The 27,930-nt window shown below is 40.4% G+C and overlaps 4 protein-coding genes across 5 annotated transcripts; 3 read left to right on the top strand and 1 right to left on the bottom strand.

Annotated features, from left to right (window-relative positions):
• Positions 1–1,398: 1,398 nt before the first annotated feature.
• Positions 1,399–5,114, bottom strand: LOC115976045 (nuclear transcription factor Y subunit A-3-like). Of its 2 annotated transcripts, none has more exons than XM_031097128.1 (5): positions 4,038–5,114; positions 3,391–3,431; positions 3,175–3,246; positions 2,673–2,828; positions 1,399–2,204 (listed from the first exon to the last, which is right to left on the bottom strand). In XM_031097128.1, exons 1-5 carry the CDS (start codon positions 4,285–4,287, stop codon positions 1,842–1,844), a joined length of 882 nt encoding a protein of 293 aa, XP_030952988.1. In that variant the 5' UTR covers positions 4,288–5,114; the 3' UTR covers positions 1,399–1,841. The 2 variants fall into 2 exon arrangements, with proteins under 2 accessions (XP_030952988.1, XP_030952987.1); XM_031097127.1 differs by having other exon boundaries at positions 3,322–3,431; positions 4,038–5,113.
• A 527-nt stretch (positions 5,115–5,641) lies between these two features.
• LOC115976044 (nuclear transcription factor Y subunit A-3-like) lies at positions 5,642–8,827 on the top strand. Its single transcript, XM_031097126.1, has 5 exons — positions 5,642–6,186; positions 6,793–6,902; positions 6,978–7,049; positions 7,396–7,551; positions 8,022–8,827. Exons 1-5 carry the CDS (start codon positions 5,937–5,939, stop codon positions 8,382–8,384), a joined length of 951 nt encoding a protein of 316 aa, XP_030952986.1. The 5' UTR covers positions 5,642–5,936; the 3' UTR covers positions 8,385–8,827.
• Positions 8,828–18,225: 9,398 nt separating this feature from the next.
• Positions 18,226–19,158, top strand: LOC115967905. Its single transcript, XM_031087065.1, has one exon. It carries the CDS (start codon positions 18,226–18,228, stop codon positions 19,156–19,158), a length of 933 nt encoding a protein of 310 aa, XP_030942925.1.
• Positions 19,159–19,395: 237 nt separating this feature from the next.
• On the top strand, positions 19,396–20,211 carry LOC115967916. The gene is made up of 2 exons (XM_031087074.1): positions 19,396–19,746; positions 19,948–20,211. Exons 1-2 carry the CDS (start codon positions 19,396–19,398, stop codon positions 20,209–20,211), a joined length of 615 nt encoding a protein of 204 aa, XP_030942934.1.
• The last annotated feature ends 7,719 nt before the right edge of the window (positions 20,212–27,930 follow it).

The following is a 27,930-nucleotide window of genomic DNA, read 5'->3' on the forward strand; positions in this document are numbered from 1 at the left end:
CCATGGCCCAAATCCAAACGGTTCCTTGAGGTTTAATTGCACTTCTACATCTGCCCAAGGGCATCTTGCTTTTAAGTGACCCAACCTACCGCATTTGAAACAAAACTCTGCAATTCTCTCATATTTAAACCGAATCCAAAGATTTGATTGTGTGTTTTTGTCTAGAAAAAATCCACGCATCAGTGGGTCTTCAACCTTTACCCTTAGAAATTTGCTCATACAAACTCCCCCACTACCAATGAAGTCCACCTTTAACACCTCTTCCACTAGAGCTCCAATCTCCTCTGTATTTTCCTTTGACATATACTCAATGGGGAGGCCATGCATTTGAACCCATAGAGGGATGCTTGAGAAATCCATATCCTCAACTAACATATTCTAGTGCCATTGTTTAAGGATAAGAGGAAAACCTTCAATATTCCAAGGCCCAGCTCTAGGATCCTCTTTTTATCTCCTTCACAAGCAAACTTGAACAGAAAAATATTTTCCTTTAGATCTACAATCTGCACACCTTTGGAGGTCCTCCATACTTTTAGAATAAAATTTTATTTAGTTAATTCGGATATCAACTCTTATATTCTTGTAAAAAATAAAGTGATGGATGTGCTAATTGATTCTTTCAATTTTTTTGGGACTTTTTAAAAGTGGAAAAAAAAATGGTACAACTAACTTTTTTTTTTTTTTTTTATTGTCACAAAAGAAATATATATTTAATAAAAAAGAACTCACTTATTGCCCCCACATATTGGGGGCTTTTCTTAGGGAGGGAGCCGTAGGCCATTAAAAGTGATGTCAACTTTAATCCATGTTGGTGCATTTTTTTTTTTTTTCCTATAAGGATTGGTGCAACCCTTTATGACCTGTATAATTCTCTTTCGTAAGATAAGATTCCCTTTTTTCTTCTCTCTTTGTTGTATTCTTCTTTGTTAACTAATTTTTGGTCTTATAACTTTTAGTAATTCCCTACATGGCCGGCAGATCTTTGCAAAACCGGCCAATTTCTTCATGAGAATTACGATTCTGTTATATAAAACATTAAGCACACAAATGTTAGTTTGGTTTGGATTTGCTTACTTGTTAATTTGTTGCTTAAAAAAAAACATATAATTATCCCTAAAAAACTGTGTATAAACAAATAAATAATATAAACTTCACATATAACCCAAACTAAACACACATTTGTTTAATCATCGGAAACATATCATACATGCAATTAAAATTTTTCTACCTTTTTTTTTTTTGAAAGGGTAAAATTTTTCTACCTTTACCTAATACTTAAGGCTTTAAAAATATTGATACAATCGTTATTCGATGAGATGACGTACCATAACATGCATATGTATCTCTCACGCACGTAGATTAATTCATTTGTACATCTCACATAATTCATTTGTAGCATACATAAAGAGGATAATATATTATGGATACCCTAAAACATACATAGTATGAAAACGCAAAAAAAAAAGATCAAATTTCTAGCCTTCTAGGAGAATATAGCCGGAAGCATCATATATAAATATATATTGTGTTTGATGATCTCCCATTTATGCAAAGAGTTACATAGTAACAACCAAAGTGACGTATTAGCATAGTAGGATTACAAGCACGGCCTCTCCTTACAGCCATGTGATTATTCTCACAATCCATGCAACGCAAGAAGCAGGAAGCAGATAGATAAACCTGGTACATGGTGGCGTCTCTTACGCAATTTGAAATCAAGCATATTATAATAGCATATAGAAAGTTTAAGTGACAAAGCCAAGGATGAATTGCCAGACCAGTGAAATGGTAATCGTGTACTTCCCAATATCCTCACCGGACGACTGAAGTACAGTGTATCCTCACCGGACAACTGAAGCACAGTGTTGGGTGCCACCGGACACAAGGCTCCCATTGCATTGCATGGCTCCACCCAAGTGGGGAGACAGGCCTGAGAACCTGTGACCCGGCTGCTGATAGGCATTGTTACCATTTCTATTGGAGACACTAGTGATGTCAGAGCAGGCTGTAATGGAACCAACATGTTGATGGGTTCCAAATTGACTACTATCAAAGTCTGATATATTTTCAGTGTCCGAGACATAATGGTTGCTACTAGTGGCGGTTGGATCAGGATTTTGCCCCTTTTTTGTGCTGAGAAAGCGTCCACCAGTCCCCCTAGTCCTATTTAATGCATGACGATGCCGAGACTCATGAAGATATGGCTACATTTAATTGAAAGGGATGCAGATCAGTATATTGAAAAAAATGATACTCTCACCCACCCTTCAGGCTTGTAAAAATACAACAGATGAATCAATGCATGACACCAAACTATATAGGAGATGAAACCCCCCACCCGTTGAGGTTATGGATGAAATGACATTTCCCTTGACGTTTGTAAATGAGTAGGAATATTTATTATTTAAAAAAAAAAAATTGAATATCCCTCAGTAAGCCACTGTGGGAGGGCATACCTTTTTGTTGTATTTATACAAACCCTAAGAAAGATGTCATTTTGCAGAGTCATTTTATGAAACCTCAAGGGAAGTAGGTGTAATTTTTTATCTGTTCTTTTTTCCCCAAGCAAATTATCAATTCATTAAAGATTCAAAGCAAAGATCATACAGATTTTCCCAAAACTAAAACATTCACTTCCACAAGAACCAAATGCAGCAAAAGGACATACATACCTTTCGAGCTTTGACAAGTTTGTTTTGAGCCTCAAGTTTTGCACGTGACTGTCTCCTTCTGAGGATTCCATGGTACTGTTTTGGATTGACATAAATGGGTCCATAATCCGTAAAATCAAGTGGCAGTGGGACTCGTGCAGGTGCCATCCCCATCATCTGCGGCCGAATCCGGTTAATTTCAGAAAAAATCGCAACAAATAGGTGAAAGGAAAAAACAGTTTAAGACAAAGGCCAGATTAATAATAAAGTAGATAAAGCTCCATTGTCCCTAGTCAGAGTTGCAATTGTACTGATCCAAAAAAATATTAGTCAGAGTTGGCCTCAACATGGAAAATAGCAAAATAATAGCTTTGTGCTAATTCATGTATTCCAACACCATCTAGCAAATTAGAGTATACAGATTCCCAATTTATGTGTTCTCCACAAGATAAAATTAACAAGGCAGAAGATTGGTATACATAGATCAAAGGGATCCTCAAACATTGAACTTAGTGGAACTTACAATTGCTTGTGGTCCATAAGCAGTCAACAACCCACCAAAGCATGGCTCAGCATAAGGATATGGAACACGAGCCTAAAATGGGAGAAGAAGCATGAGTTTTACAGCATAGCCTACAAACAAGGTTCCATGGTCTACAACTCAACCTACCATTGAATAGCTATGAGCAACTTGTGAGGGATTGAACATAAAATCTGAATTATTCAACAAAAAACCTGCCTTCATTTGACCTTTGGCATTGCCACAACCTTCATCTTGATCTGAATACATATATAAACAATTCATCACATGTTAGGCTAGCGTGTGCAAAAAAGAAACCCTTATGACCCCAGATCTAAATAAAAACATAGAACATTAACATGACATATGCAAGGAATGACCATATAGATTAGGATAAAAGGAGGTACTGCTTTCAACACTTGTTCTGCTGCAGATCCCTATTTCATTTAATTTACTTCAATTGAACTTTCCAAGCCAAATTTTCTATTGAACCATATGTGTAAACCTATCATGGTTTAAATCTCTAGTAACAGAGATCTATATTTTATTTAATTTGCTTCAAATAAACATTCCTAACCAAATCTTCAGAAGACACTTGCTAGCCAACTTTCACAATGAACAGAAAGTACAGGGGGAAAAAAAATAATAATAACATAGAATACACACATTAAAGCAAGTTTAAAGACATCTTTTGTATATGTAGTTCTTAGTCTCCAGAATACCTAACTTATTGAAAAATTGCACCTAGCAAATAATAATTGAATTCTTATTTTCTGCCTCACCTTAAGATCACTGTAAAAGCCTGCACCTCACAAGGGTTATACAAAAAATGTGGAACAGAATCACAGAATCAATTGAATAAATACCTGATTCTGATGAAATGCATTGACCTTGAGAATTGGTCCCTCCCACAGCACCCACTTCATGGTGAGACTGACCAGTAAATTGAATTGTGGATGATTCCTGGTCTGGTAGTTGAAGACCTAAATGTTTTGCTTCATGAATTTGTTGTTGTGGAGAATCCATTTTCAAGCTTGCGGTCTTGGATGAAGACGATGGAATTTTCTGTTCATTTGAATTCCACCACGATGAGCATTTAACAGTGAGATGGGGCATTGCATGAACAGGTTTTGTCAAGAATTTTTCTTGGGAAAGTTTAGATGTCTGTCAATTTTTTTTTCTGAATTTGATGCCAAAGCCAAAAGATCCTTAACTGTAAGCAGGTTACTTTGGCTCAATTTGAGATTAGCTACTCATGAAAAACACAAAAGTCAATGAGTAATTTTCATAAAATCATGTAAATACATGCATGTAATGACATGTTTGCAATCATTCAAAAATAGAAAAGATGGACTCAAGAACACATCAACATAAAGCCTCCAAGCACTCAAGAAGAGGATTGAATGCATTAATTTATTTCTTCTTTACGGATTTAGTACCCATAATTTTGGAAGTGAGCACCACTTGTATTCTACTACAGTAACCTAAGCCATACCTAATGTTTGACTACACATAAAATGATTTCATGGTAAGGAAAACAATCCTATAAATTAGAATCTCCAAACTCCCAAAGCAGTAAGATCCTCATTTAATAACAAAGAATTTGTTATCAAGGTTTGCCACTGTTAGCCATTTTTCTCATTATCCATATATGATCTTTTTCTTTCCAATTGTACTACTTTTATCAATTAAACCCAACATATCATGAATGAATAACATTTTGTGGATTGAATGGGAATGCTTAACGTTCATATCCTAATTTGTAGGAACAGAATTGAACGTTAGAATTTTGGTGGGTCTTTAAATAACCCATTTGAGCTCTCTGAAAAATGATGATGACTACATAGAAATCCTATAAGGAAAAAACCCATTACAGCCCAAACACTATTCACTCTTATCTCTCCCATTTTATCTAATTAAGAAATATAGATATCTATTTATTTTGTTTAAATTTTACAAAGCCACAATATATATCTATATTTCTTAATTAGATAAAATGGGAGAGATAAGAGTGAATAGTGTTTGGGCTGTAATGGGTTTTTTCCTTATAGGATTTCTATGTAGTCATCATCATTTTTCAGAGAGCTCAAATGGGTTATTTAAAGACCCACCAAAATTCTAACGTTCAATTCTGTTCCTACAAATTAGGATATGAACGTTAAGCATTCCCATTCAATCCACAAAATGTTATTCATTCATGATATGTTGGGTTTAATTGATAAAAGTAGTACAATTGGAAAGAAAAAGATCATATATGGATAATGAGAAAAATGGCTAACAGTGGCAAACCTTGATAACAAATTCTTTGTTATTAAATGAGGATCTTACTGCTTTGGGAGTTTGGAGATTCTAATTTATAGGATTGTTTTCCTTACCATGAAATCATTTTATGTGTAGTCAAACATTAGGTATGGCTTAGGTTACTGTAGTATACAAGTGGTGCGTACTAAATCCGTAAAGAAAAATAAATTAATGCATTCAATCCTCTTCTTGAGTGCTTGGAGGCTTTATGTTGATGTGTTCTTGAGTCCATCTTTTCTATTTTTGAATGATTGCAAACATGTCATTACATGCATGTATTTACATGATTTTATGAAAATTACTCATTGACTTTTGTGTTTTTCATGAGTAGCTAATCTCAAATTGAGCCAAAGTAACCTGCTTACAGTTAAGGATCTTTTGGCTTTGGCATCAAATTCAGAAAAAAAAATTGACAGACATCTAAACTTTCCCAAGAAAAATTCTTGACAAAACCTGTTCATGCAATGCCCCATCTCACTGTTAAATGCTCATCGTGGTGGAATTCAAATGAACAGAAAATTCCATCGTCTTCATCCAAGACCGCAAGCTTGAAAATGGATTCTCCACAACAACAAATTCATGAAGCAAAACATTTAGGTCTTCAACTACCAGACCAGGAATCATCCACAATTCAATTTACTGGTCAGTCTCACCATGAAGTGGGTGCTGTGGGAGGGACCAATTCTCAAGGTCAATGCATTTCATCAGAATCAGGTATTTATTCAATTGATTCTGTGATTCTGTTCCACATTTTTTGTATAACCCTTGTGAGGTGCAGGCTTTTACAGTGATCTTAAGGTGAGGCAGAAAATAAGAATTCAATTATTATTTGCTAGGTGCAATTTTTCAATAAGTTAGGTATTCTGGAGACTAAGAACTACATATACAAAAGATGTCTTTAAACTTGCTTTAATGTGTGTATTCTATGTTATTATTATTTTTTTTCCCCCTGTACTTTCTGTTCATTGTGAAAGTTGGCTAGCAAGTGTCTTCTGAAGATTTGGTTAGGAATGTTTATTTGAAGCAAATTAAATAAAATATAGATCTCTGTTACTAGAGATTTAAACCATGATAGGTTTACACATATGGTTCAATAGAAAATTTGGCTTGGAAAGTTCAATTGAAGTAAATTAAATGAAATAGGGATCTGCAGCAGAACAAGTGTTGAAAGCAGTACCTCCTTTTATCCTAATCTATATGGTCATTCCTTGCATATGTCATGTTAATGTTCTATGTTTTTATTTAGATCTGGGGTCATAAGGGTTTCTTTTTTGCACACGCTAGCCTAACATGTGATGAATTGTTTATATATGTATTCAGATCAAGATGAAGGTTGTGGCAATGCCAAAGGTCAAATGAAGGCAGGTTTTTTGTTGAATAATTCAGATTTTATGTTCAATCCCTCACAAGTTGCTCATAGCTATTCAATGGTAGGTTGAGTTGTAGACCATGGAACCTTGTTTGTAGGCTATGCTGTAAAACTCATGCTTCTTCTCCCATTTTAGGCTCGTGTTCCATATCCTTATGCTGAGCCATGCTTTGGTGGGTTGTTGACTGCTTATGGACCACAAGCAATTGTAAGTTCCACTAAGTTCAATGTTTGAGGATCCCTTTGATCTATGTATACCAATCTTCTGCCTTGTTAATTTTATCTTGTGGAGAACACATAAATTGGGAATCTGTATACTCTAATTTGCTAGATGGTGTTGGAATACATGAATTAGCACAAAGCTATTATTTTGCTATTTTCCATGTTGAGGCCAACTCTGACTAATATTTTTTTGGATCAGTACAATTGCAACTCTGACTAGGGACAATGGAGCTTTATCTACTTTATTATTAATCTGGCCTTTGTCTTAAACTGTTTTTTCCTTTCACCTATTTGTTGCGATTTTTTCTGAAATTAACCGGATTCGGCCGCAGATGATGGGGATGGCACCTGCACGAGTCCCACTGCCACTTGATTTTACGGATTATGGACCCATTTATGTCAATCCAAAACAGTACCATGGAATCCTCAGAAGGAGACAGTCACGTGCAAAACTTGAGGCTCAAAACAAACTTGTCAAAGCTCGAAAGGTATGTATGTCCTTTTGCTGCATTTGGTTCTTGTGGAAGTGAATGTTTTAGTTTTGGGAAAATCTGTATGATCTTTGCTTTGAATCTTTAATGAATTGATAATTTGCTTGGGGAAAAAAGAACAGATAAAAAATTACACCTACTTCCCTTGAGGTTTCATAAAATGAAACTCTGCAAAATGACATCTTTCTTAGGGTTTGTATAAATACAACAAAAAGGTATGCCCTCCCACAGTGGCTTACTGAGGGATATTCAATTTTTTTTTTTTAAATAATAAATATTCCTACTCATTTACAAACGTCAAGGGAAATGTCATTTCATCCATAACCTCAACGGGTGGGGGGTTTCATCTCCTATATAGTTTGGTGTCATGCATTGATTCATCTGTTGTATTTTTACAAGCCTGAAGGGTGGGTGAGAGTATCATTTTTTTCAATATACTGATCTGCATCCCTTTCAATTAAATGTAGCCATATCTTCATGAGTCTCGGCATCGTCATGCATTAAATAGGACTAGGGGGACTGGTGGACGCTTTCTCAGCACAAAAAAGGGGCAAAATCCTGATCCAACCGCCACTAGTAGCAACCATTATGTCTCGGACACTGAAAATATATCAGACTTTGATAGTAGTCAATTTGGAACCCATCAACATGTTGGTTCCATTACAGCCTGCTCTGACATCACTAGTGTCTCCAATAGAAATGGTAACAATGCCTATCAGCAGCCGGGTCACAGGTTCTCAGGCCTGTCTCCCCACTTGGGTGGAGCCATGCAATGCAATGGGAGCCTTGTGTCCGGTGGCACCCAACACTGTGCTTCAGTTGTCCGGTGAGGATACACTGTACTTCAGTCGTCCGGTGAGGATATTGGGAAGTACACGATTACCATTTCACTGGTCTGGCAATTCATCCTTGGCTTTGTCACTTAAACTTTCTATATGCTATTATAATATGCTTGATTTCAAATTGCGTAAGAGACGCCACCATGTACCAGGTTTATCTATCTGCTTCCTGCTTCTTGCGTTGCATGGATTGTGAGAATAATCACATGGCTGTAAGGAGAGGCCGTGCTTGTAATCCTACTATGCTAATACGTCACTTTGGTTGTTACTATGTAACTCTTTGCATAAATGGGAGATCATCAAACACAATATATATTTATATATGATGCTTCCGGCTATATTCTCCTAGAAGGCTAGAAATTTGATCTTTTTTTTTTGCGTTTTCATACTATGTATGTTTTAGGGTATCCATAATATATTATCCTCTTTATGTATGCTACAAATGAATTATGTGAGATGTACAAATGAATTAATCTACGTGCGTGAGAGATACATATGCATGTTATGGTACGTCATCTCATCGAATAACGATTGTATCAATATTTTTAAAGCCTTAAGTATTAGGTAAAGGTAGAAAAATTTTACCCTTTCAAAAAAAAAAAAGGTAGAAAAATTTTAATTGCATGTATGATATGTTTCCGATGATTAAACAAATGTGTGTTTAGTTTGGGTTATATGTGAAGTTTATATTATTTATTTGTTTATACACAGTTTTTTAGGGATAATTATATGTTTTTTTTTAAGCAACAAATTAACAAGTAAGCAAATCCAAACCAAACTAACATTTGTGTGCTTAATGTTTTATATAACAGAATCGTAATTCTCATGAAGAAATTGGCCGGTTTTGCAAAGATCTGCCGGCCATGTAGGGAATTACTAAAAGTTATAAGACCAAAAATTAGTTAACAAAGAAGAATACAACAAAGAGAGAAGAAAAAAGGGAATCTTATCTTACGAAAGAGAATTATACAGGTCATAAAGGGTTGCACCAATCCTTATAGGAAAAAAAAAAAAAATGCACCAACATGGATTAAAGTTGACATCACTTTTAATGGCCTACGGCTCCCTCCCTAAGAAAAGCCCCCAATATGTGGGGGCAATAAGTGAGTTCTTTTTTATTAAATATATATTTCTTTTGTGACAATAAAAAAAAAAAAAAAAAGTTAGTTGTACCATTTTTTTTTCCACTTTTAAAAAGTCCCAAAAAAATTGAAAGAATCAATTAGCACATCCATCACTTTATTTTTTACAAGAATATAAGAGTTGATATCCGAATTAACTAAATAAAATTTTATTCTAAAAGTATGGAGGACCTCCAAAGGTGTGCAGATTGTAGATCTAAAGGAAAATATTTTTCTGTTCAAGTTTGCTTGTGAAGGAGATAAAAAGAGGATCCTAGAGCTGGGCCTTGGAATATTGAAGGTTTTCCTCTTATCCTTAAACAATGGCACTAGAATATGTTAGTTGAGGATATGGATTTCTCAAGCATCCCTCTATGGGTTCAAATGCATGGCCTCCCCATTGAGTATATGTCAAAGGAAAATACAGAGGAGATTGGAGCTCTAGTGGAAGAGGTGTTAAAGGTGGACTTCATTGGTAGTGGGGGAGTTTGTATGAGCAAATTTCTAAGGGTAAAGGTTGAAGACCCACTGATGCGTGGATTTTTTCTAGACAAAAACACACAATCAAATCTTTGGATTCGGTTTAAATATGAGAGAATTGCAGAGTTTTGTTTCAAATGCGGTAGGTTGGGTCACTTAAAAGCAAGATGCCCTTGGGCAGATGTAGAAGTGCAATTAAACCTCAAGGAACCGTTTGGATTTGGGCCATGGTTAAAGGCAGAATCATCTAGTAAAAGAACTTCACAGTGGGTGGAATTCATTGCTGATAGTACTCAATCCAATGATGAGGAAGATGAGGGAAGGAAGGAGGCAATAGCCCAGGAGCGAGAAGAGTGTAGAGAACACATGCTGCAAGACGCGGGAACCAAGGAACAGTCAGACATTAGCATAACCCAAGTAGATGGCTCAAGGAATAATCTGACAAGGTTTGAAAATCTAGATGCTCATGTCACTTCAAAACACATCTCTCTAAGCCATTACCCAAACATTCCCACCTAATCCCAACCAAATATCCAACCAAACTCTAGAAATCAAAACTCCCTCAACCAATTCCTTGACCCCACAACTCTAAACTCACTTACCCCATGGAAACAGACTATCCAAATGCAACCAACCCCTTCCTATTAATCCAATCCGAGCCTAGTACAAATTCCCAAGAACAAAACAATCCAATTATCCCAGTTCTTGAAAACTGCAATACTTACCCCCAAATGAAACATGATTCAACTACTAAAGGTTCCAGACTATCTCAAGAACACCCCCCCCCCCCCATTTAAAGAATATCAATCTCCCTTGTCTGACTTGGTCCTTAGTGACCCATCTCTTCTTATTGAGCTGTCTAAGGCCCAAAACAATGTGCTATCATGGATAGCATATTATAATGAAGGTGAGCAACCAGCACTTGCTTCAATAAAGGCCCAAAGTAGTCTTCCCATAAGTCAAACAAAGGTTCTTAATCGAGGAAAAAGGAAATTGGAGGAAGTGGGAGAGCCCAGCCAATATAAGAGCCCTTAAACTAACCAAAGTGAGCTCTGTTCTACTCAAGTTAGATTCAATGCCCAATCCTTATAACCAATCAAGTCAAAACAAAACCATGGGAAGGTCCAAGTTAAACAGAAAGAAGAAGATTAAGGAACTCGCCAGAGAACAAGCAACTCTTGTGCCCTATAATCCTTCCCAAGAGGTAATCTCTTTTGACCTTGTTACTCTGATTGATGATGAATCCCTTAGATTCAAAATGGTTGAGGAGGCGGGCCTACACATGCCCCCACTACAACCATGATTACACTTTCCTGGAATTGCCGAGGCTTGGCTCAGGCCGCGGCAAAAAGGACTCTTCAAGCCTTAATAAGGGATATTGGTCCAGATGTGATTTTCCTATCTAAAACAAAAATTCCCATCAGGAAGTGAAGTAAGTTTTTGATGTCTTTGGGTTTCTATAATTTAAATTCTGTTGATCATAGAGGAAAGAAAGTGGGCTTATGGTGGGTTGGAAGAATGGAGTTGATATAGAAATTACTTACAAATGCTGCAATATGATTAATGGTTTGATTTTCTCAGACCCTTTGAAAGAGCCATGGCTTATTACTTTTGTGTATGGTCCTCCAAACTGCAATAATAGAGGCCCTTTTGGGAAGTAATAGAAAATGTTGGTGAGGTTTTCGATGGAGGTTGGCTATGTATTGGAGATTTCAATAATGTTTTCTCTCAGGCTGATAAAAAAGGAGGCAAACCAATGGCTAGCTCATCTAGCGAAGGCTCGAATGATGTGATTGATAAGAATGGGCTCATTGACCTCCAATTTTCGAGCAATCCTTATACCTGGTCTAATAGAAGATAAGGATTAGCAAATATAAAAGAAAGGTTGGATAGAGCATTTGTGAATGAAAGATGGAGACTTATTTTTCTAAGAGCATTTACCATCCTCAACTTCCAATCATTCTTCTATAGTCTTATTCACAGAAGGAGAGCGGCGATCGGTTAAACAACCTTTTAAATTTGAAGAGGTGTGGACCAAGGATGAGACAAGTTGGTTTGTAGTTGAGAAGGCTTGGAAAGCTAATATTCAAGGTACCCCATTGTTTAAAGTTTGTCAAAAGCTCAAAGAGGCAAAAAAAGAATTCAGAATTTGGAATAAGGAGTGGTTTGGGAATATCCAACAAAACATAAAGAATTGCTAGGAGAATCTGGGAAATATCCAAGGTGAAGATCCAACTCAAGAAAGTTTAAGTAAAGAAGCGAGTATCAATATGGAGCTTCAAGAATGGCTCCAAAGGGAGGAAACTTTATGGCGGCAAAAGTCTAGAACAAAGTGGCTGATTGCAGCCGATCTTAGTACCAAAATTTTCCACCTCACCACCATAATCAGAAGGCACAAGAATTCGATTGACTTTATAAAAAACCAGCAAGGCTCATGGGTTTCGGGGAGAGAGGAGATCGGAAGATGTTTTGAGAGTTTTTTCACCAATCTTTTTGATACGTCTAATCCTTTAATCCCAAATAACATGGAAAACTTGATAAACCCAAGCTTGTCTGAAGAGGATATAGAGATGCTATCAAAAATTCCTACACCAGAGGAGATTAAAGGTGTTGTATTCAGCATGGAATCAAATAAGGCTCCAGGTCCTAATGGTGAAGTCATTGAAGCTATTACCACTTTTTTTCAAAGGGGGTACATGTTGAGAGAAATAAATCATTCCTTCATTGTCCTTATCCCTAAAGGGAATAAAGCTGCAATGGTTTCCCAATTCAGGCCAATAAGTTTATATAATGTTATATATAAGATCATTTCGAAGCTGCTAGCCAACAAATTAAAGCAGGTTTTCTCTAAGCTAATTTCTCCATGGCAAACAGCTTTCATTCTGGGGAGGAAAATTCAAGAGAACACCTTTTTGGCTTAAGAAATTATCCATGAAATTAAGAAGAAAAGAGGGAAAAAAAGGTTGGATGGGTTTAAAAATAGATATGGAGAAAGCTTACGATCGGTTGGAGTAGTGTTTCTTAGAGAAAGTCCTCCGTGGTTTTGGATTTCCAAACATTTGGATCCAGTTGGTGATGCAATGTGTAACTACAACCTCATTTTCAATCTTAATTAACGGCAGCCCTTATAGCTTCTTCAAGCCCAAGAGAAGGTTGAGACAAGGTGATCTTCTCTCTCCCTTTCTATTTATTCTTGCAGCTGAAGTTCTTACTAGACTCATAGAGGGAGAAGCAGTAAATAACAAAATTATTGGCTATAAATTAGCTCCTGACTTGATGCCAATCACCCACCTTCAATTTGCAGATGATTTGTTCATCTTTGCTCAAGCAAATGAGGGGAACATGGGGAGTATCAAAGCATATTTAGACACTTTCTTTGATTGGTTTGGCCAAAAGGTGAATTTCTTGAAATCGGTGATAGTTTTTAGCAAAAATGTGAACCAAGGAGTAAGATCTCAATTGGCAAACTATAGAAAAGAAAAATACTTGGGCATTCCTATGGCTTTAGGTAGAGACAAGAAAGCTGCTACTGAGGAGATCATTGAAAAAGTGAGGCAAACGTTGCAGGGTTGGAAGATGAAAATTCTATCTTAGGCAGGTAGAACAACTCTAATTTCTTCTGTGGCCTCCTCTATTCCATCCTATCAAGCTTCATCTTTGCTCCTACCAAAACAAGTTTGTAATAAATTGGACTCTTTGAACAGAAATTTCTAGTAGGGTTCTAAAGAGGAAAACAAAATGGGTTGCTGCTTGAAGAGTTAGGATTCAATATGTACTCCAAAAAGTGTTGGTGGGTTAGGAATCAAGAAAACAAAGATATGAACAAAGCCTTGGTGGCTAAAATGACATGGGAGGTTGCTAGCAATGTTGATAAGATGTGGGTCAAAGTGTTCAAAAAGAAGTATGTGAGAAGCAAAAAGTTTATGAGAATGTCTATGCCAAAAGTAGCATCTTGGCCTTGTCAAAGTATATTTGGTGGTAGAGAAGTGATTTAAAAAGGATTATGCCACAGGATAGGCAATGGATTGAACACTTGGATATGGGAAGACCCATGGATTCCAAATGAGCCTAATCTAATCCCTTAAGTTAGAAGTTGAGCTACTTGTGACGCACATTTAGTGGTTGACTTGATTGATTAGGACTCAAGACAATGGGATAGAGGTTTACTTTCAGATCTTTTTGAGCCAATTACAGTCAATAAAATCCTCAGCATTCACTTCTCTCAACAATCTATTAATGATCAAGTTTTTTGATACTTGAATCCTTCAGGTGAATTTTCAGTGAAATCGGCTTATAATGCTATTAGAACTCCCACCTCAACCTCTCATCCCGTGATGCAAAGCAAGGATTGGAAGGAGTTATGGAAGATGAAAATACATGCTAGGCTCAAGAACCTGTTGTGGAAATTGGCTTGGGAAATCCTCCCTACAACTTCTATACTAAATAGAAGGTTTACCCTCCCATCAAATGAGTGCCACTTATGCAGCAAGGCTCCAGAAACTTTGGAGCATTTATTTTTGCTGTGTGACTAGGCAGCTAAAGTTTGGCTCCTAGCCCCATGGCCTTTAAGGATGAACACTTTGGATTCCATATCCATACTAGATTGGGTGAAGATGATTATCAACCCAAAACCCTCTCTAGGCCTAGATGAAGAAACAACAAAAGAGTTTCAATTATTTGCTGCAATCATGTGTGACCAAGTCTAGATGAGTAGAAACAAGGCTCGAGTGGAAGGAATCAAAACAACTCCGGTTGAACTTGCAAGGCAAGTGAATAAATCCTTTGAGGAACACAAGCAAAGTTGGAAGATTCAAAGTAAAAATTCTTCTAAGGACAAAACATGAATCCCACCTCCACCAAATTGGATAAAATTGAATTTTGATGCTGCAATAAGAGAAGGAAAAACATATGTGGCAGTAGTAGGAAAAGGGAGGTGAACTTGTAGCTGCATGGGTAGAGCAGCTGAGTAGGTAGCCCTTTATTTGGTGAGGCAAATACAGCCTTGTTGGCCATTCAAAGAGCAGCAAATGCATGTTTTAAGAATGTTGTGATTGAAGAAGATGCATGGAATGTAATTGAGCCATTGAGAAATCAATAATCAGCGCCTCATTGGAGTATTAAGCCTGTGGTGGAGGACATTTTGTATTTTGTTAAAGATTTTGATAATATAAAATTTTCTTTTGTTTTTAGAAAAGGTAATGAAGCAACTCATCTTTTAGCTAGATGGCTTGCCCTTTTGAACTGGAATGGGCTAGTACCCATCTCTAATCTGTCGCCTTTGATTATTTAGGTTTTGGATCGAGATGGCCACAAGCCCAATATGGATTGTATCTCTTTGTTTTGCAGTAAATAAAGTATTTACTCAGCAAAAAAAAAAAAAAAAAAAAAATTCAATGATATATATGGACCCAAGGTTGAGTCATAATTAATTGGAGACTCATGTATCATGGATTTTATAATTCTCTCTCTCTCTCTCTCTCTCTCTCTCTCTCTCCATTTTGTTAGTTAGAAGTTAGAACTATGAAGCGTGAACTTCACTCAAGGAGGAGTTACATAATCAATTTATTACTAACTAATTAAAAATGAGACAATCTCACACACGTAGACTCAGTGTCCGTTTGACATGATTAATTTTGCTAATTTATTTTACTATCCGACTTATTTTTGATACTATTCATAGGTCCCACTACACTTTTTGGTACTATTCATGAGTCATACTATACTATTTCAGCTAAGTTTTACCTTTATTTACAATACTTTCAACAAAAAGTTTTTAATTTCAGCAAAATACGGATCCTAAAAAGACCCTCAATACACACTTTTATTCAGCTGAATCTATGAAAAAAACAAAAACAAACATTTGGACCACATCATCATCCATTGTTTAAATTAGTAATTAATATTTTATAAAAACTTACCTAGATAAGTACACAAATTCTCGTATAAGGTCTTGCATATTGCATGAATAATTATTATAATATTATTGAAATAGTTTAAAAATAATTTGATAATTTTCTATCCCCAAATTTGAACTTTTAGGCTAAATTATTATTTTGGTTGCTATACATGTATTAGAATTTCAAATATATATATATATATATCATAAATATATATATTTCTAGATCTTGTCAAATTTCATAAATATTTTTAAGCAAGCAAATTTTTTTATTGAAAATTACATAAAATATATAAAGTTTATACTTTATATCATGCTTCAAATTATGTCCCATATTTATAATTTTATAAATTACAATCTCAACTTATGAAATTGTTTTAATTTGAAACCTTTGTCCATTTTCATTATTCATTTATATTATTTTGGGAATAATAGAGTAGAGAAAATGGGAAACTGTCAATAAAATTTTGTGTTTCACCTAGATAAATCAACTTCAATTTATGACATAAAAGATTCGTTTTCATTTCCTTACTCTAAAAACTCTCTCTCTCTCTCTCTCTCTCTCTCTCTCTCAGTGGCGGCTCTAGGAATTTTTTTTAGGGTGGTCACTAAGAAATTTAAATTATACAAAATCTAATAAAGTGATAAATTGAATATTTGCTACAATTGCGAGTCAAGTCACTAAGGAGAGTAAAATTGTTGCAATTGCAAAGCCAAAAGAGTATAATTGTCGTCACCATCAAAGAGAACTCACAACCACAATATTTTTCTTAGTACCATTTTTTAAGGAAAAATGAAATTAGAGATTATTTTATTGAATAAGTTGAACGATCTACAAATTTAAATGATTATCGATTTTTATCTTTTTGTTTTATGATAGGCTTTTTGTTAAACAATTTGTTCACTTGTTATTGTTTAGTATTGTCTTTTTTTTGTTTGGTTTATATTTGTTGTTATTTAAGCTAATATTTATTGTTGTTATTTAAGATTTTTTTTAAAGTTTATAAAAGGGATTAAGGATTATGTACGGCACCTAGTGTCCAGGTTCATTTGAGCCTTTGGGCCATGAATTAATTATATGGGTTGGGGGTCCAACCTTCTCACCAACAAAAGCCCCGGCCCAAGTCCACAATAACTACTAGTCTAAATTGGGTGTTGTCCGGGTACTTGGAAAGCGGACAGCGGACGCCCCGCTCGCATGCTGCTCGGAAACCATCTCCGAGCTCTATACACATGCCCGGTCACATCGCTATTTAACTGCTCGACAGAACCTTTGGAAACTCCGCTGCTGAACACATTTGCTGCAGTGGGAACCGTTCCTAAAGCCACTCGTACCTAAAATTCCACTTAAAGTTTATCGACATTGGACCTTTCTTGGCACTAAAGGAGAAGATAATGATGATTACCCCATTAACAAGGGCTATAAATAGGAGAAACAGATGAATGGGAAGGGGATGGAATTTTGGAGAGAGGAAAGGAGAGAGAAAGAGAGGATTTGAGAAGAAGAAAACGTAGAGAAAGAGAGGGAAGTGCTCCCATTGGGTCCTTAAGCCTAGAATAACCCAAGGTAGGATACCCAGACCCATCACACAAATAGATTGTGAGCCCAAATATCGGTTTGCCCCAGCAAGCCCGTTTTTGGAGCTTACAATTGGCACCCATCGTGGGGCTCTCCTACGACGCCGTGGTTCTAGAGGGACTCGAGCTTAGGGAAAATGTCTGAAAGACATTCGAGGGACCATGCAGAAACTAGATCCGTAGGGTCTTCTCGGGGGTCAAGTTGGCGAAAGCGCAGACAGAAAAAATGAGAAGATAGGGAGTACGACCAACGAGAAGAAATGTCCGGCACAGGAGAGGGGTCGTACCAAACCCAATGGACGGTTTCTAGTGCTACGGGATGTAGGCAGAAGGAGGAACAGGATGAAGAGCTTGAACGGCTGCGCAGACTAGTCAGTGGTTTGGAGTTGGAGGTGAGAGGTAGGCGTTGGAGAGGAGACAGAAATGACCTGCAACAGGAGGTCGGAATTGGGGGAAATAGATACGGAGAGGGATTTAATCAGTCCGAACCTCGACTACAGCGAAGTCGTTCACATTCCCGAGAATCCCATCGGTACCGAGACCGTTCGCATTCGAGAAGGTCTCGACGAAATAGGAACCGGTCTCCCTCCCGAGAATCGGGGCAACGTCGAGACCGTTCACATTCTTGGAAAAGTCAGGTTAGAGACTCGCTCTCCCCGGAAGAAAGGCGACCTCAGAATGCTGCCATGGATCCCATGAGTCGCGCTCAGCGAAAAGCAACTCGGTCCCGTTTTCGAACGAAATCGAGCGAGCCGAGATGCCAGACAAGTTTACTCGTCCACCGTTCAACTGCTATGACGGGAAGACTGATCCGGTAGAACACGTCAGCCATTATATTCAGATGATGTCTTTGCATACTCATAACGATGCGCTGATGTGCAAGGTATTTCCTTCGAGTCTGGGACCAACTGCTTTGAGGTGGTTTAACGGGTTACGAAAAGGATCCATACGTAGTTTCTCCGAGCTAATTCAGGAGTTCGGCGTTCTGTTTGTGATGTGCAGCCGAGTACCTCAGCTAGTAGACGCGCTTCTCTCAATGAAAATGAGGGCGGGAGAGACCCTCCGTAGTTACGCCAGCCGGTCTTGGGAGCTATACAATGAGATAGGTGGGGATAACGAAAGGGTCGCAGCAAGCATTTTTAGGATGGGGTTGCTAGAGGATTTCGGGCTACGAGAGTCGTTGACCAAGAAGCCTCCTGAAGGCATGCAGCAGCTTATGAGACGCATCGAGGAATATAAACGATTAGAGGATAACCGGCTGCAGAGCAAAAGTAAGGCGCCAATGATGAATTGTCCCCGGCAAACTGGTTTCCCGTTCAGGCCTCGGGGGGGTCTGACAATTCAAGAGCCGAGCGCACAAATGGAAGAAGTGAATGTAACGTTTAAGGAACCGGTACATAGGATTCTTGACCGGATCAAACATGAGCCATATTTTCGATGGTCGAATAAGATGGGAGGGGACCCATCTAGGATGAATCAGAATCTGTACTGGATTTATCACCGGGACAAAGGTCATACTATCGAACAATGCCGGGTATTAAAGGATCACCTCGGGCAATTAGTCAAGACCGGACACTTAAAGGATTTTGTGCTAGACTCGAGGGACAGAGTCGTAGGGCAAGATACTCGACAAAGGGGGAACCCTCTCCCACCCCCTGTAGGGGTGATTGAAGTAATCCATGTTGCCTAGGAGAAGCTCATTGCAGGAAGGAGGAAAGGAGTGTTGACAGTAGTATCGGTAGAGGGTAACCCGGATCTACAGTCGCCGGGTAAGAAGATGAAGTTTGCATGGGAGCCCATCTCATTCGACAATGACAATTTGGAGGGGATGATCCAACCACATGATGACGCATTAGTGGTCACGGCCCGGATAAACGGCTTCTTAGTAAAAAGGGTGATGATAGACTAGGGAAGCGGGGTTGACGTAATGTACCCTGATCTGTTCAAGGGGCTCGGGCTAAGGAAGGAGGACCTGATGAAGCACATTTCACCTTTGGTTGGGTTCGACGGCAAAGTAGTGATTCCTGAGGAGCAAATTTCCCTTCCCGTGATTATAGGAGGGAAAGAGGTGGCAGTGAGATTCATAATAGTAAGTTCATTTTCCCCGTATACTGCCATTCTGGGAAGACAGTGGATCCATTCAATGAGGGTTGTCCCATCAACACTACATGTAAAGATTAAGTTCCCAACCGAGCAAGGTGTCACCGTGATAAGAGGAGACCAGCAAGTGGCCAGACAGTGTTTTACCACCATAGTGAATTGGAAGCGGGGGAATCAGGTCAGTTAGGGAGAAATCACCAGACAACTGGTAAGAGACGAGGGGACTGGGCGGTCCGAACAGGAGCATGGTGAATGGGATGATGCGTCTCGAAAAAACCCTTTATAGCAATCAAAGGGGCCCCGAGAAGGAATGAGGGTTGGCTGCACTGAGGAGTTAGTAAAGGTAAAAATATTGCCGGACACTAATAAATATTTTCAGGTTGAAGCAAGCATGAGTAATGAGGAAAGAGTCCAAGTATTGCTGTTTCTGATTCAAAACATGGATGTTTTCGCTTGGAACCCTTATGAAGTTCTCAGGGTTGATCCCGGGTTTATCGTCCACAAGCTTAACGTAGACCCCTTATATTCCCCAAAGAAGCAGAAGCCGAGAAGGTTAGCCAAAGACCATGTTGAGGGGGTAAGGCAGGAGGTAAAGAAGCTGAAGGAGGCAAGAGCAATAAAGGAGACCTTTTTCCCGGAATGACTGGCAAATACCGTGGTTATTCGGAAGAAGAATGGCAAGTGGAGGGTTTGTGTGGATTTCACGGATTTGAACCGAGCATGCCCAAAGGACCCGTTCCCCATGCCAAAGATTGATAAATTAGTGGACGCCACTTACGAGCACCCGAGGATGAGTTTCCTGGATGCTTTTCAAGAGTACCATCAGATTGCCCTGGCCGGTGAAGACTAGGAGAAAACGACGTTCATATCCCCCGATGCTAATTATCATTACATCGTGATGCCTTTTGGGCTAAAGAATGCCGGGGCGACATACCAGCGGATGATGACGAGGATGTTTCGGGATAAAATTGGGCATACGGTCGAAGTGTATATCGACGACATGGTGGTAAAAAGCAAGCAAGAGGCACGACATGTAGAGGATCTCCGGGGGGTGTTTGAAGTGTTACAAAAGCATAAATTGCGTCTTAATGCAGAAAAATGTGCCTTTGGAGTGGGGACTGGTAAATTTTTGGGGTACTTGATCACCAGCCGGGGGATAGAGGTCAATCCTGACCAGATAGAGGCCGTGAAGCGTCTCTGATCGCCGAGCAATCCGAAAGAAGTACAGGTGTTAACTGGGATGCTGGCCGCTCTTAACTGGTTCATCTAAAAAATTTCAGATCGCTGTTGTCCATTTTATCAGCTTTTGAAGAAGTGGAAGGGATTTCGGTGGGATGATGAATGTGAAAAGACTTTCCAGAACCTCAAGGATTACTTAGTGCGGGCACTGATGTTGAGTGCACTAGAGCCCGGAGAGGAACTGTTCATGTACCTCTCGGTATCCGACCATGCTGTGATTACTGTGCTTTTAAGAGACCGGGGAGTACAACAGCCCGTGTATTATATTAGCAAGACCCTAGTCGACGCCGAGACCAGGTATTTACCCTTAGAGAAATTGGTGCTGGCCCTAGTGCATGCCACCAGGAAATTGCCTCAGTACTTTCAGGCTCATACCGTATATGTGTTGGCTGAACACCCCCTACAGTCATTATTGAAAAGATTTGATTTCATGGGGTGAATAGCTAAATGGGGGACATGGCTTGGGGCATTCGATGTGAGGTATAAGCCGAGAAGTTCAGTAAAGGGGTAGGTATTAGCTGATTTTGTAGCAGAATTCTCTCCTAAAGGGGAGATGGTCTGTCAGTTGGAACACCGCTCGTGGAAGGTACATGTGGATGGGGCTTCCAGCGCCAAAGGGGTCGGAGCCTGGATAGTCATAATTACCCCGGAGGGAATTCTCTTGGAGCATTCGTTCAGATTGGGATTTAACGCCTCCAACAATGAGGCAGAGTATGAAGCTTTGCTTGTCGGACTAAGGGCAGTCTCAAGGTTAGAAGCCTGGGATGTAGAAGTTTATTCGGATTCAAGGCTCATAGTCAACCAAGTGCAGGGGAGTTTTGAGGCTTGAGATCCTCAGATGAAAGCATACTTAGACTTGGTGAAGCAGGTCATAGGCAGCTTTTGTACGGTGAAGGTGATTCAAGTGGCCCGAGCATAGAACAGACATGTCGACTCTCTTGCCACTCTGGCATCGTCAATTGCCAAGGATATTCCCCGACTTATCAGAGTAGAACTCGTCCCCGAACCTAGCATTAAGGTGGCAAGAGATGAAGGGACTGCGAGAGTCGAAGTCACAGCAGTCGCAACACTTGGACCAAGCTGGATGGACCCCATCATAGATTTCTTAGCTGATGACCTGATTCCGGATGATGAGAAGGAGGCCAACAAGATCCGCAGGGCAGCTGCTCGGTATTGGTTGTCTAGAGACTGGAAACTCTATCGTTGGTCATTCGAAGGACCATATCTTTCGTGCTTACATCCAGAGAAAGTAGGAGAACTACTGACCGAGTTGCATGAAGGGGTATGCGGCAGTCATGAAGGGGTATGCGGCAGTCATGTAAGGGGACGGTCATTGGCACACCGGGCAATGACTCAAGGATTCTGGTGGCCCCAAATGCAGAAGGACGCCGCAGAATACGTTCAGAAGTGTGAGTAGTGTCAGAAGCACGCCCCTCTGATACACCAGCCTGCCGGGCATTTGAACCCGATTAGCAGTCCTTGGCCCTTCGCATAATGGGGGCTGGACATACTCGGGCCTTTTCCCCGAGCAACGGGTAATCGAAGATTCGTTTTGGTAGCCGTCGATTACTTCACCAAATGGGCAGAGGCAGAGACTCTGGCCAATATCCAGGACGTAGATGTGAAGAAATTCGTATGGAAGAATATAATCACCAGGTTCGGGGTTCCGGACTCCCTTATATCGAATAACGGGCTACAGTTTGACAGCCGAGCTTTCCGCGAATTTTGCAACAATCTCGGTATTAGGAACAGGTATTCTACTCCAGCGTATCCCCAAGGCAACGGCCAGGCTGAGGCCGTGAACAAGGTAATCTTGAACGGCTTGAAGAGAAGGTTGGAAGGAGCGAAGGGCAACTAGGCCGAGGAACTACCCAATGTTTTGTGGGCATACCGGACAACTCCTTGGAGGTCCACGGGCGAGACCCCATTCTCTCTCACGTACGGGGCTGAAGCCGTGATACCAGCCGAGGTCAAATTATGTAATGCACGAGTTTCAGGATTCAATACGTCCCAGAATGATGGTCAGCTGATGGAGCGCCTAGATTTACTTGAAGAATATCGAGACACAGCGGTTATAAGACTAGCGGAGTATTAACAAAAGCTTGCCCCGCGTTACAACCGAGATGTGAGGGTGAGAGAATTCAATGGCGGAGACCTGGTACTAAGGAGGGCAGTAGGAAGCATGCGAGATACAAACGAAAGGAAGATAGCCCAAACTTGGTAAGGATCGTACAGAATTACAGCCATTGCAGGTGTAGGGTCATATTATCTGGAAGACATGAACGAAATACCGTTGCCCCGACCTTGGAATGCTTATAATCTTAAGAAGTTTTATCATTGATCGTCCATGCACGGAAAAATGTACATTGTACTAACTCATATGATAACGATGCAACTAGTTCGTACATGCCCAGCCAATTCTTTTTATTCACTATGTCCGGTTGATAGACACGGGGGGGAAGCTAAGGAAATTCAAGCAATTACAAAATTTTCTAAGGACAAAAGCTTGCTTCTCAGTTCAATCCCTATCACCGAGCAGGTGGAAACCTTACTAAAAATTTTCTAAGGATAGAAGCCTGCTTCTCGGTTTGATCCCCATCACCGAGCAGGTGGAAACCTTACTAAAAATTTTCTAAGGACAGAAGCCTGCTTCTCGGTTCGATCCCTATCACCGAGCAGATGGAAACCTTACTTAAAATTTTCTAAGGACAGAAGCCTGCTTCTCGGATTGATCTCTATCACCGAGCAGGTGGAAACCTTACTCAAAATTTCCTAAGGACAAAAGTCTACTTCCTGGTTCGATCCCTATCATCGAGCAGGCGGAAACCTTACTCAGAATTTCCAAAAAGCATAATCCGACTTCTCGGTTCAATCCCTATCACCAAACGAGGGAAAAACTTATTTGAAACTCTCTAAGGGCAAAAGTATTACAAAAATATGTTATATATCAAGTCGGAAACACACCCTGTACATTAGTGATACATGCATGCCTGGAAACTTTAAAGCATGCACAAGAAGGTTAAAATATACGTGCATAGTCACAAAAACGATTAAGGTAACTGATCGGCAAATAAACCTAATTCAAAACTAAGCATATTAAATCAATTACTTCATCACCAAAACTCGGTGACATTAAGTTCAAATCCAGAAATTAAGTAGCTGTTTAGTAAAAAACCCAGAAAATAACCGTTTAGTCGCCACAGCCCGGCGACATGAACAAACTAACTTAAAATAAAAAGCTGTTAAATGAAAGCAAATAAAGGTAAAGTAGAACAAGTTCGGCAGTCAAGAGGAAAGATCCACAGGTTGCGTCTCGGAGGTCATCTCAGCGGAGTGGTGCTCGGGTACAGGAGGCTGGGGATGAACATCTTCACCATGAGGGCCGTCAGTGGGAGGGTTATTGGTTGCTTCTGTCCTGATTATCTCCACGTGGGCATCAATCTACTCCACCAGCTCCCTCAAGCTATCTGTCTCCTCCTTATCGTTTGGACCGGCTGGGTTCTGAGCGGCAGGGGCAGAATTTGGAATGGGAATCTGGCCAGGTCCCTAAGAGGAGAGTCCTCAGGTACCCTTAAGGCCTGAAGAGCAGCCATCCAGCCCTCCCGGAAAGATAGTTGCCGAGCTTGCATCACTACCGGCTCCACGCCTTTCTCTGCGTCAGCGAACCCCTCGTCATACCATTTACTCTCACAATTTTCAAGGGCCGCTCGCAAATCAATAACTTCTTCGGACAGGGTAGAGTTCAAGCTTGCTACTTCGGCCAGCTTCACTTCCGTTTCATTCTGCTGCGCCACAAGCTCCACCGATCTCTTTTCTACCCAGGCCCGGGATTTCTCCATAGCAGCGACCCTCTTCTCGGCTGATTCAGCAGTTTTTGTTTTCTCCTTAGCCGTTTTTACGGCCTCTTCCCTGCCAGCTTTCTCTCGATCAACCTCTTTAGTAAGGTCCTTCACCCTCTCGTTTAGGATATGGGCTAGCTGAGCGCCTTGTTAAAGACAACATTATTCACGCACGGTAACTTGAAGGAACAACGAACATGGAAAAAATAAGAATGTGCGCAAAAGGAAAAAAAAAAAAAAGTGCAAAGGAAGAGAACTTACCGCAATAGTGTGCCATTAGAGTCTTCTCCCCATGGACTCATCGGTCCCATCAGCAAATGCACTCACGTCCTCGGGTAAAAGGAGATCGTGGACCAAGTTTTGGGCAACACGACCCTCTTCACCTTTCTTCCATGCCCGGACGCTCGTACTAGCCGGGACGGGCGTGCCATCTAGCCTGAACGTTGGTTGCCACAGCTGCACCGGTCTGGAGGATGAGGCCACATTCATTCCAACCTAGGCCGGGGATTCCCAAATAGTGATGCCCCGAGAAGGTTGGTAGGAAATTTGGACTTGACCCTCTCCTGGGCCGGTGGAGGATAGATCGGTAACCCTTTGTCTCTTACGTTGCCGCCCGGAAGGGGAAGGAGGTGGAGGATGAGTGGGAGGAGCCGAGATGCGCCCTTGAGGTGGCTGCTGCTGCTAAGTGGCCTAGCTTGCCCCAGGAATGAAACGACTGATGGTCAGGGTCCTTCTGGTCACCATGTTTTCGGGGACAGAGTGTGTCCGGGAAGAGTCACTAGATTCTGTGGCTTCTTGAACTGGATTCTCGGGTTCGGCTGGTACAACTTCACGCTGAATGGCTTCGTGAACATGTTCCCGGAGACATCTGGATGTTGCTTCGGCTAATTCATCCTTTATTGGCGCAAGTTCATCCAAACAGGTGTACTGCAGGCCGAGGTCTCGGGCTTCGCCTACAGTAAAGTTGGGAGGAAGGAAGTTTGCGTGCCGAATGTCTATGTAAGAAAGGAGCGGGCTATCAACGATGAGGGCTTGGCTGAAAGGTTGCCAAGTGGAGTACGCCGGATCAACGCCGAGAATAAGGTGAGATGCACGGAGTTAGGTCCCGAACATGAATAGTTCTTATATCCTGAGTGAACACTGAACCGTCTGCAGCAAAAAAGAATGAGTTAGAGTTAGAGTTAATAAAGTAGTTACAAATGGAAGGGATATGAAAAATTAAAGGTTAGAACGAACCAACTTCGCGTCGTGACAAAGGGGGAGGGATGTCACCGGCAAACCAATTGCCGTGCACCCGGATATATTCCCCGGCGGAATTCCTATTAGAGTCCGGCAAACATGAAATCAACCATACCCTTGTATCTCTAGTCTTTAAGTAGTAATTTGATTTCTTCTTTACATAAAGGTTGTACATGTGGTTTACGTCGTGGTGGTCTTACTGCAAACCAAACGTTTGGTTTAGCCTACCCATACAACTCACTACCCGGTAAAAGTTTGGGGGAAGTTGGTCGAGACTCAATCCGTAATATCTAAGGGTGTTAAGTAAAAGCGGGTCTATGGGAAACCTAACCCCGCCCTCTAGGACTAACATTAATGGGAAAAAGGTCGTGCCTACCCCTCTGTAAAGGGCAATCTCACTTTCATGGTAGTACGCCATCTCTACATCATCAGGGACGCTAAAACTTTGCCTAAAAGTGGATAAGGGGGCTCCGGCATTTAAAAGATAAGCAAAACCCATCCTAAGTCTAGAAATTAGAAAGAGCTCTGGGGAGGGAAATAAAAGCAAAGGAAAGGGGAAGAAGACTTACTTCTAGCTCTAAGGGAGAGGAGGATTCTGGGTTAGTGGACTGGAACGCAGGTGAATGCTCGGCAGAGAGAAATTTCGGAAGAACAGAAAATGAAAAGTGAGAAAATGGATTAAGGTGAACTATTTATAAGAGCTAAGGAAAAGCATCGGTTAGTGAGCAATAATTAACATTAATTAGCAATGATGAAGTAAAAAGGAGTGACCTTAGAAATCGCAACGGACGCATTTTGGGTGGTTATAGCGGTCCATAAATGCGCTTCTCAAAAGGCGCGTTGCTTATAGACCCTCTAGTTCCGCCGTCAATTATTACCGGCGGTTCGCAAACCGAAGGGCGCGTGTTATTGCTCTGGGTATTTCTAAGGTCCACTCCTTTTTACTTCCATCATTGCTAATTAATGTTAATTATTGCTCACCAACTGATGATTTTCCTTAGCTCTTATAAATAGTTCACCTTAATCCATTTTCTCACTTTTCACCCTCTGTTACTCTGAAATTTCTCTCTGTTGAGCATTCTCCTGCGTTCCAGTCCACTAACCCAGAATCCTCCTCTCCCTTAGAGCTAGAAGTAAGTTTTCTTCCCCTTTCCTTTTCTTTTATTTCCCTCCTCAGAGCTCTTTCAAATTTATAGGCGTAGGATGGGTTTTACTTATCTCTTGAATGCCGAAGCGTCCTTAGCCACTTTTAGGCAAACCTTTAGCGTCCCCGATGATGTGGAGTTGGCTTATTGCCATGAAAGTGAGATCGCCCTCCACAGAGGGGCAGGCATGGCCTTTTTCCCATTGATGTCTGTCCTAAAGGGCAGGGTCAGGTTTCCCATAGACCCGCTTCTACTTAACACCCTTAGATACTACGGATTGAGTCCCGACCAACTTCCCCCAAACTTTTACTGGGTAGTGAGTTGTGTGGGTAGGCTAAACCAAACGTTTGGTTTGCAACTAGACCACCACGACGTAAACCACATGTATAGCTTTTATGGAAAGAAGAAATCAAATTATTACTTAAAGACTAGAGATGCAAGGGTACGGCTGATTTCATGTTTGCTGGACTCTAATAGGAATTCCGTGAGGAATATATCCGGGTGTGCGGCAATTGGTTTGCCGGTGACATCCCTCCCCCTTTGTCACGGCGCGAAGTTGGTTCGTTCTAACCTTTAATTTTTCATATCCCCTAAATTTGTAAATACTTTATTTATTCTAACCTTGATTCATTCTCTTTCGTTGCAGACGGTTCAGTGTTCACCCAGGACATCAGAACAGTTCACGTTCGGGACCTGAATTTTGTGCTAAGGTCCGAAATCTTTGTGCACCGGGACGGACAACTACGCGCGTCTCACCTATTCTCGGCGTGGATCCGGTGTACTCCACTTGGTAACCTTTCAGCCAAGCCCTCATTGTTGATAGTCCACTCCTTTCTTACATAGATGTTTGGCATGCGAACTTCCTTCCTCCCAACTTTACTATAGGTGAAGCCCGAGACC

Source organism: Quercus lobata, chromosome 2 (assembly GCF_001633185.2).
Source record: "Quercus lobata isolate SW786 chromosome 2, ValleyOak3.0 Primary Assembly, whole genome shotgun sequence".
Taxonomy (NCBI): Eukaryota; Viridiplantae; Streptophyta; class Magnoliopsida; order Fagales; family Fagaceae; genus Quercus; species Quercus lobata.

Excerpts from the sequence above, each read along its gene's own strand:
- LOC115976045 (XM_031097127.1), bottom strand. The coding sequence starts at position 4,287 with ATGCCCCATCTCACTGTTAAATGCTCATCGTGGTGGAATTCAAATGAA. Across the intron at positions 3,432-4,037 it reads ATGCATTTCATCAGAATCAG|ATCAAGATGAAGGTTGTGGC; the intron begins GTATTTATTCAA and ends ATATGTATTCAG. Across the intron at positions 2,205-2,672 it reads AACTTGTCAAAGCTCGAAAG|CCATATCTTCATGAGTCTCG; the intron begins GTATGTATGTCC and ends AATTAAATGTAG.
- LOC115976044 (XM_031097126.1), top strand. The coding sequence starts at position 5,937 with ATGCCCCATCTCACTGTTAAATGCTCATCGTGGTGGAATTCAAATGAA. Across the intron at positions 6,187-6,792 it reads ATGCATTTCATCAGAATCAG|ATCAAGATGAAGGTTGTGGC; the intron begins GTATTTATTCAA and ends ATATGTATTCAG. Across the intron at positions 7,050-7,395 it reads CTTATGGACCACAAGCAATT|ATGATGGGGATGGCACCTGC; the intron begins GTAAGTTCCACT and ends ATTCGGCCGCAG.
- LOC115967905 (XM_031087065.1), top strand. The coding sequence starts at position 18,226 with ATGCCAGACAAGTTTACTCGTCCACCGTTCAACTGCTATGACGGGAAG.
- LOC115967916 (XM_031087074.1), top strand. The coding sequence starts at position 19,396 with ATGTACCCTGATCTGTTCAAGGGGCTCGGGCTAAGGAAGGAGGACCTG. Across the intron at positions 19,747-19,947 it reads ATTGGAAGCGGGGGAATCAG|GTTGAAGCAAGCATGAGTAA; the intron begins GTCAGTTAGGGA and ends AAATATTTTCAG.